Source organism: Nyctibius grandis, chromosome 16, assembly GCF_013368605.1.
Source record: "Nyctibius grandis isolate bNycGra1 chromosome 16, bNycGra1.pri, whole genome shotgun sequence".
NCBI lineage: Eukaryota > Metazoa > Chordata > Aves > Nyctibiiformes > Nyctibiidae > Nyctibius > Nyctibius grandis.
The window spans coordinates 5466008-5486375 of NC_090673.1; the positions used below are offsets into that span (position 1 = coordinate 5466008).

Consider the following 20368-nt stretch of genomic DNA (forward strand, 5'->3'; position numbering starts at 1 on the left):
GGGCCAAAATGATTTCCTTGGGGATGCTCAGTATGCCAAGAGTGGGGCAGGACAGAACCCACGCTGGGACCCAGGCCAAGAGCCAGCCTGGCCCCGCAGGAGGGGCCTCTGCCCGTCGCCACCAAGCCAAGAGGGTCCCCGTCAGCTGGCACAAACTGCTGAACAGAGGAAAATATTTTTTCCTTTTTGCTCCTTTTTCTTTTCTCTAATGTGCAAATATTTAAGAAGGGGTGAGGGAGGATGAGGCAGCAGGCTCCAGCCCCGAGCCCACCAGCAGCAGCAGCAGCAGGAGGCTGCTGGCAGCAATGGCAGCTCTGGCCTGGTGGACACCGAATTTTGGTATCTCTGGGGTGTGAAGCTCTCCCAAGCTGATGGCAGCCCCTCACCCCACCCGTGACGGGGCCACACGCCCCGCTGCCCTTGCAGAGCTGCCTCCCGGTGAGACGTCAGCGAGCGCTGCTGGAGCTGGAAGCGTGGCAGGTCCTCTGAAAATTCAAATCCTTTCAGGGGAAAGCGTCAGAGCAAATGAGGTTTGGGAATCTTGTCAAACGCCGTGCGGTCCGTCATTTATCAGTGGAGGTGATTACAGCAGCGTCACATTCAATGGGAACATCGATTGGCACCGGGAAGGGATCGGTCTGGCAGAAGTTGGAGGCACTGCAAAGATCTGCCCAAGAGTTGCGTTTTGGCCACAAAGCATCAAGGAGAAGGAGTCTCCAGGAGAAGGAGCGAGGTGACACCCTCCAGGAGCCCTCAGCGATGAACCACGGGCACCCTCGGGGGCAGGAACCACAGAAGAGGCAGAAATATTGCACGTGGACGTGAGGTCTGTCTCCTTGGGGATGGGGAAGGGCGTTTTTTTACGGGCATCAGAAAGTGCCACCAGCACACGGCTCTGAAACTGGGGGAGCCAGGCTGCACGGCAAAGGACCAGCATCACTTGGCCAGAGTCTGTCCCTGCCACGCGGGGAGGATCCAGACCCCGCCGGGGCACCATCTTGTCTCCTGCATCGTGGGACACCTGTGAGAACATCCTTGACGTCCAGACGTCACCTCCCGCTGCCCTGGGGATGGTCCCCATGGCCGAGGGCTGTGGGGACCGGCTGGGATCGGCCATAGGACCTGCAGGCATCCCGGTGTTGAGCGGGGCGGGAGGGTGATGCCACGTCAGCCGCAGTGGGGATGGAGGGGTGAGCCCTCGGGGCGGTGGGAGAGCAGCATCGGTGTTACTGGGCCAGGAACAAAGCGTGCCCGAGCAGGAGGGGTTTGCACCCCGGGTGGCATTAGGGGTCCCCCGGGCATCTTGCACTTGGCTCCCGAGGAGGTGCAGACCCCTCCTTCCCCCGGGCAGGGGCCGAGGCGGATGGGAAGGGAGCTGTGGCAGCCCCACGTAACGCTCGTCCTCCAGCGGAGATGCCACGTGGTGTGTCCCACGGCGCGTGTCCTGGCTCGGGCACATCCCGCAGTGGCTGCGGGCGATGGAGGGGCCACGCGGGCACCGCTCGTGGCCGGGGGGCTGTTGCCAAGCCCCACACTCGAGTGCCTCCAGGCGCGTTTTCCCAGCCCTCCGCCTCCCCAAGGCTTTGGGGCTGCGCCTTTGGTTTACAGCAAAACCTCCCCCATCCTAAACGAGGAGCACGGGGGTAAGGAGACACCTCGAGCTGCGCGTCTCCCAGCCTGGCACCCCCGAGGCAGGAGCTGCCACGTCCCCCAGCCGGGATGGGGGGGACGGAGCGAGCTGTCCCCACGGGCATCCCCTCTGCTCCCCCAGTCTCACCAGCACACAGGCTAATCCACAGCCGCCTCCCTGGGCTGCCAACAGACCTTCCCACCATTTGCAAAAAAATAAAACGGTAAAGGGATCCGCTTGAAAGCAAAACCCAGCTCTCAGCTCCATTAATACTTTTTCATGCAGTGAGAAAATTCAAAAAAATAAAGGAAATGAGGATGTTGTGGTGCCTGGCGGTGTCCTCGCCCTGCCTGGCTGAGGGATGGAGCGGGCTCGGGCTGCTGGGAGCCGGGGTGAGCCCTGGGAAGGGTGAACAGCACAATGCAGGAAACGGGGATATGGGAAGAGGAACAGAAGCTACAGCATCCCCTTAAAACAGCAGCCAGCCCACAGAGCTCGGGATACGGGGGGTGGGAGGAGAGGAGGGGAAGGCAGATTTTTGGCTTCATTGTTATTGCAGGCTCCCGGTGCCCCGCAATAGTGTAGGAGCATGTAAACCTGACGTACCATCGCCTAGGTGGTGGGACACACACACGAGAGACTAAACACGGCAGCAACATTTACAACAAATAAATAAGGATATCGATCGTCGAGACAGGCATATAAAAAAAAGCTGCACTTTTTTCCACCAAAGGAAAAAAAAAATAAAAAGCACAATACTGTCTCACGGAAAAAAAATAAAATAATAATATAATAATGTATATCCCTCGTGAGCCGGGCTGCCAGCGGCATCGCAGGTGATGCCAGGACTGTGCTCCCCGGCCGCCCCGCGCAGGCAGCACCCCGGGGTGCGCAGCCCCCCGGTACCTTTGGGCTCCGTCTCCAGCCGGGCGGTTCCCAGGCGAGGGCCACGCCGGCGCATCCGCAGTCCCATCCGAAAACGTAGGAAAGGGGAGCAAAGAGGGCGAGGAGGAGGCCGGGGTGGGCGTTCTGCCTTCGGCGATGCTCGACCTGCTCCCCCGGCCTTGGAGTCCTGGGCGTTCGCTGCCGCTCAGACCGGGGTCTGTCGCAGGGTTATTCATTTTTTTTTTGGAAAAAGCAGAAGTTGGCAAATGGCAGCGGCTGGTTCGGAGTGCAGAGAGGGGGAGTGAGCTCGCGCTTCGAGGGCATCCTTTGCTCGCGGAACAGAAAGGAAGGCCGAGAGGGACAGGCAAGCTTCGCGCGGCGGCGGTCGGATGGCACGGAGAGCATCTTCCCCCAGGCATCTGCGGGAGAGGGTGGGGAGAAGGAAAATCAGGGGCCATGCAGAGATGTCCGTGAGGACCACGGGGTGCTCAGCCCAGCGGCCCCGGGATGCTGTGAACCCCAGCAGCCCTGAGACCACCATGCCAAACCCTGCCAGCTCCAGATAGAATACAAATAAAACATCTAATATAATATCTCTGCAGAGCGTCCCCATGCCCCCAGCACGCCAGCTGCCCCCCTGCCTCCTCTGCAGCCACATCTGTGCCGCAAGCAAACGCCTGCCAGCTGGGCAGCCTGCCCTGCACCCTCGTGGGCTGCGGTCCTGGGGTGCTCTGTGGCACGGGGGGCACTGGGAGGAACCCCTCGGTATGGGGGTAACATCCCCCCCCAGCTCGATTTGGGGGGGATGCCCGTGCTTTGGTGCTTCAGCAGAGAAGAACCAGCCGCCCGCCCCTGGGGAAGGTGGGAATGGCACCAGATGGGTGGGAGGTGGGGCACCCCCGGCCCCCGCCCTGCGCCGCACTCACCGCCGCTCGGCCCCGGGACTATACGAGCCCGTCGTAGAGGGAGAGCGCCTGCACGATGGAGGGGTCGGCCTTGGAGCCCTCCTGGAACTCCTGCAGCGTCAGCTTCCCGTCCGCGTTCTGCAAAACACTCCTGTCACGGCTCCGCTTCGCCCCGGCGAGGGAGACACCGAGCACCCCGCGGCCCCAGCAGCACCCCAGGGCCCCAGCAGCACCCACACCATCCCACATGGCCATCTGGGTCCCCCCCACCACCGCAGCCTCAGTTTCACCATCAAGCCACCCATGCCTGCAGCTGGAGAGGAATGCCATGGGGGGTGCCACGGCACCTCGGGGACCCTGAAATGGATATGGGGACCGTGGAAGGATGTGGGGGTCTGCAGGGAGCCCAGCAGCAGCTGAGACCTTGTATTTGTGGGGGAAGAAGGCACCTGCAAGAGCCAAGACGGGGCAAGGGGGCCCACCGCTGCCTCCTAAATCCCTTCGCCCCAGGGAAAAAAACACTCCATCCTCACCTTGTCCATCATGGCGAAAATCCGATCCACCCTCTTCTCCGGCGTGTTCTCCTCCTCAGGAAGCTCCACTGTGTTTCCCTGCGGTGGCAGGATGGGACCCGGTCACACACCCGTCTGTCTCCTGCCTGGACGGTGACCCCAGGCGAGGACACACGGCTCAGCCCTGCCCCTCCCCGCGTCAGGACAGGGTGCAGAGGGCTGGCATTTGTGCCTGCCACAGCCTCCCCTTCTCAGGGAGGGAATTGGGGGTGTTTCAGCATCCTCCACACAGCCCCCCTGCCTGAAGAGCCAGGCTCCAGCCCAGTGGGGACCCCGAGGGGCTCCATGCCCCGTGTCCCCCCCCACCGCTTACCACCATCTGATAAATTGCGTCCACAATGTCCAGCATCTCGTTCCTCGTGATGTACCCGTCGTTGTCCAAGTCGTACAGCTTAAACGCCCCTGCACACCAGAGCAACACTGAGGTGCTGGGGACCGCGGCCCCTCGCACCGGACACGCACCCCAGCGCCGCCCCCGTGCCACCCCCCAGCCCCTCGCCCCGTGCCGGGGGCTGTGGGGCTGAGCCCACCATGCAGGAGCACTTACACCTCAGCTTCTCGTCCAGCGTCCCCCGGGAGGTGACCGACAGCGCCTGGATGAACTCTGAAAACTCGATCCTCCCGTCCTGGGGGAGGGAAGGAGGGGGTGAGGGTCCCGCTGCCACCCCCGCCCCGCAAAGTCCTCCCTGCCCTGGGCTTTTGCCAGCGGCACCGAAGCGTCGCCTTCCTCCTCTCTCGCTTCCCACTTCATCGCCTTTTCCTACGTGACTCTCAAGGACTAAAACCAGCGCGGGGGCTCGCCCGCTCCAGCTGCGCCGCTTTAATTTCACGCCCCAGGAAGCGCTGGGAGATTTTGCTCCTCCGGCACCGCGCAGCTGCGCCACTAAACCCGTCCCACCATCACCCAGCCCCGACCCCCCCGGACTCGCAGACTTACTTTGTTCTCATCGAAGACATTGAAAACAAAGGTGGCGAATTTGGTTGGGTCGCCGAAGGGGAAGAACTGCTTATAGATCTTCTGGAAGCCGGCGGCATCGAGCTGCCCGCTGGGGCAGTCCTTGATAAAGCCCTTGTACCTGCGGAGGAGGGCAGGGATGGGCACCAGGCGGGTGTCCCCATCGAATGCAGCTCCCCAAGCTCTGGGGAGCCAGGACGGGGCTCTCCCTGGTGCCGGGAAGGTCCCCGGGTGCTCCCTGTGCCTCTCCCATCACCCGCCCGCAGCCTCCCAGCCCCGTGGGACGAGGTCCCGGTGGACACCGCAGCGAGGGCGGCAGTGGGAGAGCCTGGAGAAGCAGCGAGTGGCACTGGTGACACCGAGCGGTGCCCACCGCACTGCTCCAGCCCAGATGTGACAACTGAGCCACAGCCAGGCTCCTGCTGAACATTGTCCAGGACCTGGGAGGGGCCAAGGACCCACTGCCTGGCCACGAGCACCCAGGAGAGTCTTTTAAACCTCCTTTAAAATAAAAAGCCCTCTGCACAGGGTCACCTGCAGGCAGCGGCACCGGGGCAGGCGATGCCTCGCTCGGCCCTGAAGCCATCATGGGGTGCACAGGACATTTTTTGCATGACCCCAAGTGAAAGCTGCTCAGAGGAGCTGGGGGGCACAGCGGGGTTACTGCATCCTCGGCGTGGCACAGCCCAGGGCATGTCCCAAAACCCTTCGGTGCTTAAACACCCCCAAAAGCCCTTGGTGCCAGCTCCGGGCTGGACCTGGATGCTGCAAAGTGCCACCCGGGAGGGTGCAGGGGAAGGGGCTTGCTGGCTCTGTGGGCACAGGGACCACCCAGGGACCACATGGGGACCACATGGGGACCACACGGGGACCATGTGGGGACCACACCGGGTGCGTGAGCATTATGCAACATGTTGCCCAGATCTGTCAGGCGCCCGCTGCAGCGGGCCGAGGGCTGGAGGAGGAGGGGAAGGGGGTGGCGAGGTGGGAAAGCGAAGTGCCGGTGACATCTTTTTCACGCTGCTGCAGCTATGACTCATCGGGGCTGGGGGGGAAGGAGGAGAGAAAGAGATAAAGCACGTAAACCTTGGCTGGTGGGATGGGAAGATGAAAGGGAAGCGGTGGCTTTTCTAGGCGTTCGGTGGGGCGGAGGGGATGGGGTGAGAGCTGCTGCTGCCGGCAAGGCATCACGGCCCCAGCCCCCGCCAGCCTCTGCAGGCCCTGCTGCAAACAGGGATGTGCTGGGACAACACTGGGCCACGGCCACCAGCTGGACAGTCCCCACGCCCCCACTGCCCTCAGCCACCCATATAGGGATGGAAGAGGTGAGAGTGAGCCTGCACCACCCCGCACGGGAGCCAAGCCCTGCCGTGCACCGTGCATGGGGTGTGCAGGAAAAACCCCCTCTATTTTCTGGTCTCCCCTCTACGAGGTAACACCTGCACCCCAAAAAGGCGCACCCTCCTGCCCCCTCGCCCACCCGCCCTGCGCCCCGGCAGCTCACCGCCGCGCCGGACACTCACCACTGCTGCACCTCCTTCTCCGTAACTGCAAGAGAAAACAGGAGAAAACAGAAAAAGAAAAAGGAATTTAGCGCTTTCCCAGCTGGTGTTTTGCACTTCATGTAAGTGATTTCCCTGGGGGGGATGCCCCAGGGCTCGCTCGCTGCTCCACGCGCTGCCTGTGTTACCCGCGTGCCAGCGGCTGCCTTCGGGGCACAGCCCGGGAGCCCTCCGCCAGCCCGGGGGGTCGATGGGGCCGGGGCTGCAGGCACTGGGGTCCCAGCGGCTCCAAAACTGGGGAGCCCACCAAGACGTTTTGCCAGGGGAGTGCAGCACCATCGCTGAAAGATGCTATGGGCCATGCAGGGGCTGGGCTGGTTGATGCCTGGGGAGGACCCGGCCCTGCCCTCCTGCCTCCCCAGAGCCAAAACATCCCTGGGAACATCTGCCAAACATCTGCCTGGAGGCGGCTCGGGGAAGGCACCTGCCCAGCCCCGACACTGACACACTGAATGTGGCCATGGGCACAGCCCCGGGGCCAGCATCCCCCCAGGTACCAGCTGCCTCTGAACCACATGGAGAAACATCGTCAAACCCATCCCAGGGCGCCGGGAAGCTTTACCGGGCTCCGAAGAAACCCCAAAACCGTGACAAGCTAGAAAACAGTGAGCGTTGGCAACCCTGAGCGTCCCCAGCCTGGGGACAGCTGCTGAGATCACAAATGTCCACAGCAAAGGAAAGGCTCTGAGGGGACGCGGGATGCCAGGGAGATGATGGGGCGGGGGGCTGGTGCCCGTCCCCGTGCATCCCACTGCAGGAGTGGTGCCTGGCCAGCCCGCCAGCGGGGAGCCCGGTGCTAGCAGGCGGTCGCTGGGGGGTGACAACGGCCTCGTTAGTCATTTCCTTCGCATCGTGCATCTAAATAATAATACAAAAGCAATAGGTCTGAAACGTGCTGGGATAATGAGGCGGAGTGGAGATGTGTCAATGTGCAAACGGCTGATAAAAATAGAGACCCAAGGCACACCAACAGACGCCAATTACCTCGGATGGCAGAAAAAAAAAGAAAGCAATTTTCCATCAGAAAGATTTATAACGCGTCTGGCAGAAGGCGCAGAGTGCAGAAGGCGAGGGCTGGCAGCGGCAGCAGGGGGGCAGCTGGGAGGGCACACGCCAGCCCCCACCCCGCAGCCGGCCGGGCGCTGGCTCCCGCGTCCCCCTGGGCAGGAATCGCTGCACCCGAGGCTGTCCCCATCCATAGGGGGTTCCCTCCATCCCAGCTCGGGGACCGCTGGAGGGACAGAGCCTGCAAACCCCCCGGCAAGGGCTCACCACAGGGCAGAGGCCAGCAGCCTCTCCCCGTGCCTCCCCCGGGAGCTGGCAAAGGGCTGTGGTGGCCGTGCTGGGACCAGCCGTGCCGGGAGGGCAGCAGCACCCGCCGTACGGCCGCGGGGTGTCTATAGAGGCAGCACCCAGGGACGGAGCGGGCACGCGGGTACAGGGATGCTCATGGTACAGGGATGCTCAGCACCTGGGCTGTGCCATGGGAGGGTTGGAGGGCTGTTCTGGCAGGGCTGTCTGGCAGGAGGAGAGCAGACAGGGGAAAGGACAGAGGTCTCCGGGCAGGAGGGAGCCGGGAAGGACGCACCGCATCCCATGGCTGAGCTGGGGCGGCAAAAACAACAGTGGAGCCGGTCCCGAAGGAGTCTTCATCCCAAAAGAAGAGGCTTGCAGGGAAGTATCCTTCCGACGGAGAGATGCTGAGCGACGTCTCTAACAGAAACCGCTTCCCTGTGCACATTCCCCACAGGCATCAAGACACCAGCCAGGACTGCCCCCGCCAAGGATGCCCTGGGGATGCCCCGGCTACCAGCTCTGCAGCCCACAGGTGCCCAGTAAGGTGGGAGGAGGAGGAGGGCGAGTGGCAGGACTTGGGGCAGCCCTCGGGGCAGGCGAAAGGGGCAACGGCAGCAGCCTGGGGCTCGGCTCAGCCCCTCGGGGCAAATCACCTTCTGCTCTCCCTCTCGTTGGGCTGTGTTTCCCCCAATGTGCTATTTCAGGCCCAGGAGCTGCCTTTCAACTCCAGCAGGAAACAATTAAGAAATCTGTGCTTTTTTTAGTACAGGAGAAACACTGGTAACGACACGCTGGGGCTGGGGCAGGAGGGGAGGGATGGAGCCGGCTCCCCTCGTGCCTGCAGGAGGGATGCGTGATGCTCCTGGGAGAGGCTTGTCCGACGGAGGGGACTGTTCAGGTGCCAGCCCAAACACTGGCACAGGGCTCCCGAGGTGGGATTTGTTAATGTGCACCCCTGGGATGGGGCCACATAAAGCCCTGTCCCTCCTCCAGCGCGCTGGCACCGGTGCCCTTCGTCCCGCCCCGGGTGCGAGGGGAAGCTGCGGGGTTTGCCCTGGGCTGGGAACACGGCCCCATCTCCCAGCCCTGGGAAAAACACCCACCTCCGGGTGCACCCCTCCGCTGCCACCAAACCTGCCCTCTCCCCGGGCCAGAGTGTCCTCGGCACAGGGAAGCACCACGGCCCCGAGCCCAGCGCCGCTGCGGCCGGGCAAGCCGGGACTGAGCCGTACCTGCCTCCCCGAACCTGTAGTTACAGACCCGAGACAGACCATGACTTCGTGGCTGCCACTTCCCAGCCGCTCCGACCTCGCTGGCCACCAACACTGCGAGTGGCACCGACTGGGGATGCTAATGCCCAGCCCCACAGCAGGGACCCGCGGCCATGGCAGCCTTGGGGACATGCCACTCTCCCAGCCAGGCTGAGCCACCCGTCCTGGGGCTGGGGACAGGGGACACACGCAGGGGCAGGGCTACCCCTCCGCTCTCCCCGCTCCGTCCTCTGCAGCTCCCCGGCGTGCAGAGCCCAGAAAGTCTCTGTGCGGCGGCGGCTGCTGCATTTCCCTCCCCCGGCATCGAGGACGGCGCGACGCTGAGCCGATGCAAATCAATTTGACGCGATATCAACCTCAGCCAGGTTTGACCTCCAGCACTCAAGGACAAGGGGGTGACCCGCAGCAGCCCCCTCGCAGCATCCCACCGGAGCAGGGCCAGCTCTCTCGCCAAGCCGGGGCTCAGCTGCCGTGCCGTGCTCCCCAGGGACCCCCGCTCCCGCAGCCGTACGGGGATGGCTATAAATAGCACACGTAGCAGCTTATTAGCGGATGCAGCGTGCCCCGGGATCCTCGGGGATGAAAGGCGCTAAATAAAGGCAGGGTATCAGCACTAGGTACGAACCGCAGCGCTGGAAGAGGCATCGCCGAGCCGGGAGCCCCGGCTACGCGCCGCAGGCACCCTCCTGTACGTCCAACGCCGCGCGGCAGCTCGTGCTGGCAGCACCTTTGTTTCCTCTGCTCTGAGCAAAGCGCGGAGAAATGCTGAGTACAGGGCTGGCACCGCGGGCAGGGGCAGGCAGCGGGGGCAGGCAGCAGGGGTAGGCAGTGGATGCAGGCAGAGGGTGCAGGCAGTGGGTACAGTCACCCCAGGGCAGTACAGGAGCCGCCCTGCACGGCCAAGCCGTGGCCACAGGCCCTCGCGGCCCCTTGGCAGCGCTGGCCGGTCCATCCCCACTCCTGTCCCAGCCAGGAGGAGGGTTTCAGCCATGTCCCACGCAGCACAGAGGGGCAGAGGCTGCCCGACGGGGCTGCACTGCAAGCAGCCCCCAGCCTCCTCCTCCCAGCTACCGGTACCCAAAAACCCCCAACCCTCTCCCCCCACCTCTCCATCCACCCCCAGCGGCACAGGCGAGGGCTGACAGCTCCGTCACCACCCGCCCTCCGCGTGCCCCCTCTCTTCCCACCACCCAGCTGCCGCTGCAGCAAGAAACAGCTCCGGTTAATCAGTGCTCAAGCCTGTTAATTTGTGTTTGCCAGGCAGCGAGGAGGGACCCAGGACTGCGAATCCCATCCATTGCCCTGCCCGGGGGGAGCTCGCTGCTCGCTGGGCCGTGGCATGGAACAGGGTGGCAGGGACGAGGGCAGGAGAGGTGCCCGCATTCGGAATGGTTTGGGGACCCCTGGCCACGGTGGGATGCATGAGGTGACACGATGCTCCAGCTCCACGGGGTTTTGTGCTGCCGTCCCATCCCGCAGCCGTCCCCTGCCCTGTCTGCACAAGGACAGGGTCGGATGCTGAGTGGGAGCGTGCACACGCAGCCATGGCACAGGGCTATCCCCACCGAGCCCCCGCACATCCCCCCTTGCTCCAGCTGCTACCACGGTGCCCTGATCCCATGGGGCCACCACGGGCACCGCCGCCTTATCAGGGAAACCAGGGTTAATTATTTCCAGGCACAAAGCAGCTGCCCCCATCGCTGCAGGGCACTCCAGCTCCACTGCCAACCCACGGGTGACTGGTCAGGCACCACCCGCCGAGGCACGGCGGTGGCAGTCCTGCGGCATTTATTTCCCCCAGGGACTCACTGCGGCTCCTTCCCGCGGTCCCCGCAGGTCCCTGCGCATCCTGGTCTGGGGGAGCTGGCACATCATCCCGTGCTGGGGCTCCCCTCTGGGTCTGGGGCTGCCTAACCTGCTGCGGATGCCCAGCGCAGCACCTGGACAAGGGCAAATTGGTCACCCGTGTGTGTGCAGAGCAGGCACTCCCGCGGGAGCCAAGTGGGTGCTCAGGCGTGAATTAATGGGGCACCCATGCCTGAGCTAGATGGGCACTCATGCAAGAACAAATCGGGTGATCATGCGTGGACTAATTGGGCACTCGTGCACAAATTATCTGGGTGCTTCTGGATGAACTAATTGGGTGCTCATGCATGATTTCACGGGGTGCTCATGCATGAACTCCCGGGGTGCTCAGGCGTGAATGAAAGGGGTGCTCATGCATGAACCAGCTGGGTGCTCATGCATAAATTTTTTGGGCACTCATGAATTTATCGGGCGCTCATGCACGGACTAAGTGAGCGCTCGCGCGTAAATTCACTGGGCACTGCTGCATGAACCAATTCGGCGCTCATGTGGAAATTAGTGTAATTAGGAGATAACACACTTGTGCATATACTAATTGGGCACTCAAGTGTGAATGGATCAGGTGCTCATGCATAAATTAATTGGGCACTCAGGCATGAACTGACTGGGGGCACGTGCACCAATTAATTGGGCACCCATGCATCAACTAACAGGGTGCTCATGTGCGGACCAGCGTGCGACCCAGTGCAAATTAACCGGGCACCCACGAGTGAGCTAACTGGGCACCCACACATGAACCAACCGGGCGCTCATATGTAAATTAATTGTGCACTCGTGTGCGTATTAATTGGGTGCTCATGAGTGAACTCGTTGGGTGCTGATGCAGCAATGACTGGGGTGCTCACCACGAGCTGATCAGCCCCTCGTGCACCAAACACCGCGGTGCTCCGGGGTGAACCCCGCACTCCCTGCAACCTGTGCCCAACACACTCCACCCCTCGCCTCTGCGAAACACCTATTTAAGAACCGTCTGAACATAAATTTGTTACAAACTCCGCTTTCAGCATCATCACGACGTTAATATTCCCCCATTCCTCCCCGCTGAGCAGGTGACGGGGCTTGCTCCGATTTCGCTCCTCACCCCCGGGACCCAGACGTGGGGGTCAGTGTCACAGCCCGGACAAGCACCCACTGCACAATTAGCCCCTGGTCCCCACCGAGCCACCACAGGGCTCAGCGCTCGCTGCAGACTCCACACCTTGCTCCCGCAAACACGGACCCAAGCAGGTCCCATCCGTTGGCACAGAGGGACCCCCAGTCCTCCCCAGGACTGTCCATCACCCCATGCTGGGACACCTCAGAGCTCACCCGGGTCCCCAGTCGATGACGGTAACCCTTAAGACACGCCACACATCAGCACTTTGGAAATCCAGGTTGCTTGGCCCTGACGACTCGGTCTCATTACGATTCGGGTTTAACTCCATAACCGATGTCCTGGTTAACCATTACAGAGCTCACCGTCCTCCTGCCCTGCGTCAGGGCTCAGCCCCAGCGCCGGGGCTACCAGACAAACAAAACCCAGCTGCAGCACCGGGGTCACCCCCCATGGAAACAACCGCGGCAAGAGCCTGCCCGATGACATTGCCTTTTGCTCCCAGAGGTGACCGAACCACCCTGCCCCCATCCCAGCCCCGTGCACCCCAGCGGTGCCCAGTCCCCGCTCCCGGCCACATCGCCCACGGTGTCCCCATGCCGGCGTTACCCCCATGCCGGTACCCGTCCCTGCACCACCCCATCGCAAAGGGGTGTCGGAGCAGCCTCACCGCGCGGGCACCAGCTCAGCCGGAGCTGTGTACCTGCCCGAGCAGGACATCCCACCCCAGCTCGCCCATCTCCCCGTGCACTTGCCCAGTTTGGCTTCTCTCCCCATCAGACACAGACATCGCCAGCATCGCGGCGGGTCCGGGAGATGTTCGAAGCACAAGCCCGACAGTGTTATTGGTGTCATTTGTTACCGCTGAGGTACGAAGCCATACACGGAGAGAACTGCCGGGGCGGCTGGCACCCTCCTCGCCAGCGGTTGCCATTAGTGGTCTGTCTTGCTCCCAGACTGGATAAACAGGTCCACGAGCAGCTCTGTTCTCCTCTCCCCCCGGGGCTGGTACCAACAGGAAAGCCAATATGCAGTTAAAATCCTTTTTAGACTTTATTAAATATTTAAGGGCCCTACATTAGGCTTTGGAAATTGGGTTCAGGGAAAAAGCAGCAGTCGCTCTTTGCAGCAAAGGCAGCAGAGGAAGGGCAAAGGACAGCGCCTTCGTTTGGAAATGAATGAATCAGACTGAAATGCATCCACAGCCGGAGCCAGTGGCTGCGGCAGGTCTGTCCCGGGCTGGATTTAATCCCGATGAGCGATGCCCCACGGCAGGGCAGAGCATCCCCAGAGCTGCCAGGAGCAGGGACGGAGCAGCCCCCCTGCCCTGGCCGTGCGGGGGCTGCTGTGTCCTGCCCCCCTGCTCAACCCTCCCCTTGGCTACAATTTCGGCACAGCCTGGTGCTCCAAAGCACTGTCCCCAACCCATGGAGCGGTTCCTGCCCCGAGCAGAGGAGCAAACTCCCCTCCAGACCCAGGGCAGGCAGGGAAGGGAAGGCTCTGTGACTCGGCCATCAGACCCTGGAGCCCAGGGGAGGACGCTGCAGGGCAAAGCCTCGCTGGCAGCGGGGCCGCCTCTGCCCCCTCCCCGTCTCGCCCATGGGGACGGGGCCATGCCAAGGGCTGCCAAAGCGGAGGGTGCTGGAGGCACCAAACACCCGCTCCTCCACGGGAGTAGCACGGACACCTAGGGCATGTCCACAGGGTCCAGACATCCCTCAGGAGATGCTGGAGAAACACGGGTGGACGAAGCCCAGGCAGCCCTCCTTCCATGTAGAAACCAAAAACGTGCCTTGAAGGGAGAACCACGTGCAGGAGGTGTGGGGAGTGAGCCCCGTGCCGGCACCGCCGGGCTGGGGAACCTGCGGCAGCGGCCACCGAGGAACCACAGCAGCGATCACCATGCCCTGAGCTGAGCACCCCCCGGCCGCCCCCGTCCTCAGGCAGGGCAGGTGGGGGTGCAGCGCATGGACCCCGGCTCCCTTCCCCATCCAGCTCCCTAGAAGACCCACCCAGGAGGCTGGGGAGGGGAGGGAAGAACAAAGCGACCCCACAAATGTCACCCCGATAACGGAGCGAGCGCATCCGCGGGCTCCTCCCCAAAGCAGCCGCTTCCTTTGATGCCTTCAGAGCTTCTTGTTTCACAATCTTAATTATAGCGGCAGCAGCAAAGGTCAGCAGAGTGGTTAAGCAGATCCATTAACATGTCAGGAGATAAATGAAATGTGATTCTTCTGATGCCGGAGCAGCAGCGGCGCGAGCGTGGCCGGCAGGGACGGCTGCTCTGCGCTGCCGCAGAGGGAGCCCAAGGGGCCCTTGGTCACGTCTCCCCCTTCCCACCCTGGCATTGCAAGTACCTCCCAGGGACACCCCAAAACTTGCTTCTGATACCCCAAAACTTGCTTCGCTTGCGTTTACCCGCAAAGCACCAGGTCCATGGGCACATGGGGTACCCAGACATGAGATTTGCTGGGGGCAGGTTGGGGTCTCGCTGGGGAAGGGGCTGAAGATGCCCTCCAGACCAGCACAGCCCTCCGGAGGCAGCACATCAGGTCCCCATCGAGCTCGCAGTGAACCTGCACCCCAGCTGCCACCTTCGCAGCTCTGGGTTACGTGCGGCTGCAGGAGAAACAGGCCCCAAACACAAGGCAGCCCCTGGGCATCCCTCCGGCACGTCCTGCCCATCGCCCGCCCTCAGGGCTCCCCGGCTGGCACGGGACAGCAGACCCGCTCTCTCCCCTCTCCCCAGAGCATCTCCAGGGTGCTTGGGCAGGTGCTCTCCTCCTCCTCCCCCCCAAAACATCCCTTTTGGGCTCCTGCAAATCCTATGACGCGCTGAGAGCGGGTCCCACGCCGGGGTGGGATCCTGCCCACCGGCTCTCTGCCCCAAAGCGGGCGCTTGTAGGGCCGAGCGGAGCCAAGGGGCACGGGGCTGGTGCCGCAGAGGCGGGCACAGGCAGCTGCCAGGCGCAGGCAGGGAGCCGCGTTTCGGGGCTCCGTGCTGTAGGTATTTCACCCATCGTGGGCCGCCGAGGGATAACGAGTGCATAACCGCCCGGCCAGCTTGCCCCGCTTTCTGTTGGATGAGCAACAGGAGGGATGTCAACACGAACCAACCTGGCAGAGAAACCCAGCATCTGGGGCCAAACATTTCAGAGGCTAAAAATAAACCCGCAGAGAGAAGCCACCGAGGTCCCTCCTCAGCTCTGCCCATCCCTCGGGTCCTGCCCGCCGCCCACGGCACCAGGGCGGCACGACGGAGCAAAGCCCCAACCCGCTGCCCCCAGGAGGAACCGACCCCTTTTCCTGGCTGAAAACTGCTACAACTGGAGAATTTTCTCTCCTTTCCCGCAGAATTCAACCCGCCACCACGTACCCCTGTAACTACAAATCGATATGTTTGTAGTTTGCTCTTAAACTAATGCCCATTAATTCAATGCATTACTGTCGAGCAGCAGAGCCAATTTTGCAGCTTATTGTAAAAGAGCAGAAAATGATGATGCCAGAGTGAGTTGAAAATCCACAAAATAGATCACAGCGGGTGGGAGACGGTGCTTGGGAAAAGAGCATCTTCCTCTCCCCGCAGCCGGGGCCTCCCAGCGCCGCGGGTGCTGCTTTGGCATCCTTGCCTTGGCTCCCACGCCTTCCCCGGAGCCTCACCGCAGCCTCCAGAGCACCGGGACCATCATCCCAACCCCGTGCCCGGTCCCGGCAGCGATGCCGCTGCACCTACATGGCTCCAAGTGCGCTGGTTTGCGTGGCTGTTGCATATGGCATTAAAAAAAAACACAGCGTTAGTAGTTCTGGACCTGGGAAATAGCTTGGGAAAGTGAACCCTGAAACCCAGCCCACCCCAAAACGACTAAAAATATCCAGTTTTTCTGAAACAACCTCGAATTTTTAAGTCTGTTTCATGCTTTTAAGGGTTGCCAGTGCTGTGGCTGGGCTGGCCTGGGAGCGCTGCTGCAAACAGCGATGCTCAGCACTGCATTTCTCTACCCATTTCTCTACCAGGAGTCCACGTCAAGCCGTTTCCACCCACAACACATGTTCTTCACCCACCGCTGCACACCTGCACTCTATACAGCTTCATGCAGGCTGCAGGGAGCAGCGAAACCCCAGGACCTTCACAAATCTCCAGCTTAGCAGAACCCTTTGACCGTGGCCCCGTAAGGCTCTTAAGCACAATCCCAAATCCCACCGCGGCCCTAAGACACAAGCACCTGGCCCAAGTTAAGCCCAGGCTTAAATCCCCGCCGAAGAGGGGCCGGCAGACGTGATCCAGGGTGGTTCCTTTGATTCTTGGGCGTTATCACCTCTGGGGACAAAACACACAGAGGCCAAAACAGCATCTCTGAGCTACCTCAACAAGGCATTGGGAAGATTAATAAATTAATGATTATAAAGCACTTTAAATGCTTTTGGATGAAAGGCACTATGGAAATACAAAGAATTACGTAATTTATTATTCATTATTATTATCACTCAGCGTTGGCTTCTCCTGCATGCTCCTGTATGGCACCAGCCCGGCCTCTGAGGAAGGTTAAATCCTCACCCCGCAGCCGGGCTCTCCCCACCAGCGCCTGGCAGACGGGCGAGCTTGGTGCTGCCAGATACTCCTGGGCACTCAGGTGCCCGGAGATGCTGAAAGGCACGCGGTGATGGGTCCAAATCAACAGGACTTGGGCAGCCAGCACTTCGAAGAAGCCCTCGGGTGTCCTTCTGCGCCTTTAGGTGTCCAAGTGCCATTAAAATCTGGCCCCCGGCACTGTAAGGCAGGAGTGGAATGAGGAGAGGAGCCAAGACACGAGGTTTCCAGGCTCCTGCCCTTCCATGTCCGGTTACCAGCAGGACCCAGGACAACCTGCTTTGAATACCTGCAGTGAAATAATTCTCACACCTCAGAGGTCACTGATGGCAACCCTGCAGCACCCCCAGCACAACCACCATGCCCGTGACTGCCCGGGCATGTGAGCGGTCCCACGCTGCTCTCCCAGCCATTCCCACTGACCACTTGCCCCAAGATTGCTGCTACCAAGGCACAGACAGAGAAATGCCAAAAATAGGAGATGGAGAGACCAGAGGGGACAGGGGACAGTGGCTGGGGGATGGAAGAAGCCGCCAGTGGACATGGCACGGGTTGCGAGTTCTCTGCGGTCCCACAGATGTGATAAATCTGCAGAAAAGCCACGTGGGGCTGGGAGAGGGGGTGAAGCGTCCCCGTCCCACCGATCCTGCAGAACCAAGAAGGGGCTTTTTGTTATTTGCTTCATTTCATTTGGAAATGGCACAAATTGACAACGATGCAACAGAAGGAAATCCCATCGTGGGAGAAACCCTTCACGTACCACAGCCACAGCCCACACTGCCACAGGGACAAAAGCGGGTCCCCTCATTACCTGCCAGTTATGGGCTCCGGGATACATCTGCCCAGATGTGCTGTGACAGCAGCAGGAACAGCACCACGCCCGAGGCAGGGCCAGCGCCCGCTCGGTACCGTGGCAGCCAGCACACAGGAAGGGCAGCCACGCGCCAGGGATGCTCTTTGAAGGATGAGCATCGCCGGTCCGCCAGACAGACGCCGAAATACCACAGTACCGTGGAGTAAAACCTTCCCCAAGCAGACCCCAGGAATTGCTGACTATGCCACGGATTTGTGGGTACAACAATCCCCTGCTCGAGCTGGTCCACTAGCCACGGCACGGGGGTCTGGATCAGGCCCTCCCACTGTACTCAGTGCACTCCTACCTGCATCTCCTCTGCCTGGATTCCCCAAAACGCACAAGGAAATTAATATCTTTCCAATCTCCCAGGGTCTGAAGATAAATCAGAGGCTCTCAGACGTGCCTGGGAGGGCCCTGTGAAGTGCTTCGCCAGAGAAGGGAACGCGCGCTCCCCTTGACAGCTACCGAAAAGGGGCAGAAACACTCAGCAAAAGTAATTAATCTCAGAGATGAGAGGTGGAACGAGCAGAGATCAACAAACAGAGCCTGGTTTTAGCGACGGCTCTCCCTGACAGGCACCGTGCCACCGGCTGCACACTGCCGGGGCACGTTGGGATGCTGGACCGGGCTCCGGCCACGCGAAGGGCCACGTGCTGCCCCACAGCACGGCTGCCAGGGTGCTGCTGCCTCACCTGCGTGGGCACACGGCTCTGGTGCACCTCGAAAAAGAGGCAGCAAGAGGCCCGGAGCAGGCAGGCAAAACCCCAGGCAGGCCAGGAACTCATCAAGGGAGCAATCAGAGGATGGGAGTCTTTTTTGGAGGGCGTGGGGTGGAAAGGGGAGGGTGCCCAAGAGAGAGGAGCAGAAAGTTGGGAATAAAGTGATTAAAAAAGTCAATGACCCTCTGCTGGCATCATCCAGCAAAAGAGACATCCCCGTGCCTGCAGACGATGGTTTCACCAGTTTGGCATCAGCTGCTGGTCAGACATGAGGCATGGCTGCCCGTGAGCCCCGCCATCGGCCCCGCCGGGGTCGGCACCTTCCCCGCACTGAGAGGAGCAACCCCAGGGGTGCAGGAAGCCCAGCACGCAGGAGACCACCCGCAGACCAGGCTGTGCCGGGGCCGGCTCTTCCCAGATCCCTCTCCGTCAGGGATCGGATCGTCACGGTGGCTGCAAACCGAGTGGGCGACTGCAGCACAGCCATAACCGTACCCGGCCGAGCGCAGCTGCGCCCGCCGTGGGCCACAGCTGCAGTGAGGACACCAAAAGCCAGGGCTCAGCTCCAGCTCCAGCCGGGGTCTGTGCCCAGCTGGCACTGCCACGTACTCACTATTCCTTCTCCCTGAGCCACTTCGAGGAAGCCCAGCCGGGGTGCCCCAACCTCTCCTACCATCCTTCACTGTTTGGCTATGCAGACATGCCCCCTGCAACCTGCCCTCCTCCTGCCTGCTCCCGGCTGTGCCACGGCAGACAGCAACCCGGCGTGGGGGGTTGTGCAATGCACCAGTATCGCCTCTCCTCCATATGGGAGAACTTGCTGCATCCTAATCTATTGCCTTTTTGGGTAAGCGCTGCCGTGGGACTGCAGCAGTGACAGCGGGGAGAGCTCGCGGGTCTGCCACACGTTAGCGGTTCTCTGGTGAAGCAAAGGGGGAATATCTCCAACCTGCGAGCGGAGAGAGCAACTTGAACCACTGAAGCCTTTGTTTCCTTTGTGCATCCTTCAGAAAAAAAAAAAAAACAACTGATTTTGCTAAAACTGGATGGCTCACGCACCAGCCACGTTAATAAGATTACAGCGGAGGTTCAGACGGGAAAGCCACTCACTTAGAAAATCAGGTTATTAAACTGATACTGAGATACTCATAGAAAAATACCGAACTCTGCTGTCAGGCTTCGCTCTCCACTTCAGAGCATAATGACAAAGGAAATGCCTCCAGGTAACGCACCCGAACTTTGAAAGCCACGCAGCCCACTGGGCTCGCTGTTTGGGGAGAAGCTGCCTGGCTCCATGGAGGCAGCGATGGGGGGACACAACCACCCCGGCCACCCCCGGGGCACCCACCTGGCAGCAAAACCCCAGGGCCGGGCAGCCCCGGGAGGAAGGATGCTCGGAGCAGGGGCAGGAGGGGGATCAGGAGCAGGAAGGTGCATGGCCCTGGGTGGGCAGGATGCGGCCCTTGTCCCACAGTTACTGAAGGCTCAGAAATAGGCCACGGAGAATTGTTTTTATCAGAGAGCAGAGTGTTTCTCCGGCTCCCCACCCGGCTCCTTGTCTCTGCTGCCTTGCGGTTTTTTTTTTTTCTATCCTCGCAGCCTAATCCCTGAATTCTTGCAACAAAGCCCGGCCGAGCCTGCGCCCTACCCCGGGGAGCGGCCCCGGCCCCGGCCGCGCCGATGCCCGGAGAAATCCCAGCTCGTCGGTACGACGGGGGGGACGAGCCGGGGGAGGAGAGGCCGGGGCCGGGGCCGGGGCCGCGACTCAGGGGCGGCCGCGGCCCCCAGCAGCCCCCCGGCACGGCTCCATCCGCCTCCCCCGGCAGCCCCCCGGCCCCCCCCGAGCAGGCCCCGGTACTCACAGTACGTTTTCCTGGTCAGCTCCTCCACAACTTCAGGCTTCAACTTGCTGTTGGATTTCCCCATGGCGGCGGCAGCGCCGTCAGCCCCGCGGAGCGCCCAGCGCCGGCTCGCCCGGCCTCACTGCGGGGGCATGGAGGGACGGGGAGCGGCGGGGGGGGGGCCGCGGTGCCTGGGGGGGGGCAGCTCCCGGCCGGGCTACATCCCGCGGAGGGGCCGCGCAGCGCAGCCGGGGCGCGGGGAGGGTCTGGGGGTGTCTTTGTTGCCGGGGCTTGGCCGCAAAGGCGAGCGGCGCGGCGGTGCGGGCCGG

General features: G+C 61.8%; 1 protein-coding gene across 1 annotated transcript; it reads right to left on the reverse strand.

The window, feature by feature from the left end:
- Window positions 1-1951: 1951 nt before the first annotated feature.
- NCS1 (neuronal calcium sensor 1) lies at window positions 1952-20163 on the reverse strand. Its single transcript, XM_068413914.1, has 8 exons — window positions 20061-20163; window positions 6471-6495; window positions 4930-5068; window positions 4540-4618; window positions 4306-4394; window positions 3954-4031; window positions 3442-3558; window positions 1952-2934 (listed from the first exon to the last, which is right to left on the reverse strand). The coding sequence occupies exons 1-7, from the start codon at window positions 20122-20124 to the stop codon at window positions 3460-3462; spliced, it is 573 nt and encodes a 190-aa protein (XP_068270015.1). The 5' UTR covers window positions 20125-20163; the 3' UTR covers window positions 1952-2934; window positions 3442-3459.
- Between the last annotated feature and the right edge of the window lie 205 nt (window positions 20164-20368).

Bases quoted from the DNA above. Each gene is read 5' to 3' on its own strand.
- NCS1 (XM_068413914.1), bottom strand. From the start codon at position 20,124: ATGGGGAAATCCAACAGCAAGTTGAAGCCTGAAGTTGTGGAGGAGCTG. The intron at 5,069-6,470 runs GTGAGTGTCCGG...CCTCCTCCGCAG, and splicing joins GAGAAGGAGGTGCAGCAGTG to GTACAAGGGCTTTATCAAGG. The intron at 4,395-4,539 runs GTAAGTGCTCCT...TCTGGTGTGCAG, and splicing joins GCTGGACGAGAAGCTGAGGT to GGGCGTTTAAGCTGTACGAC.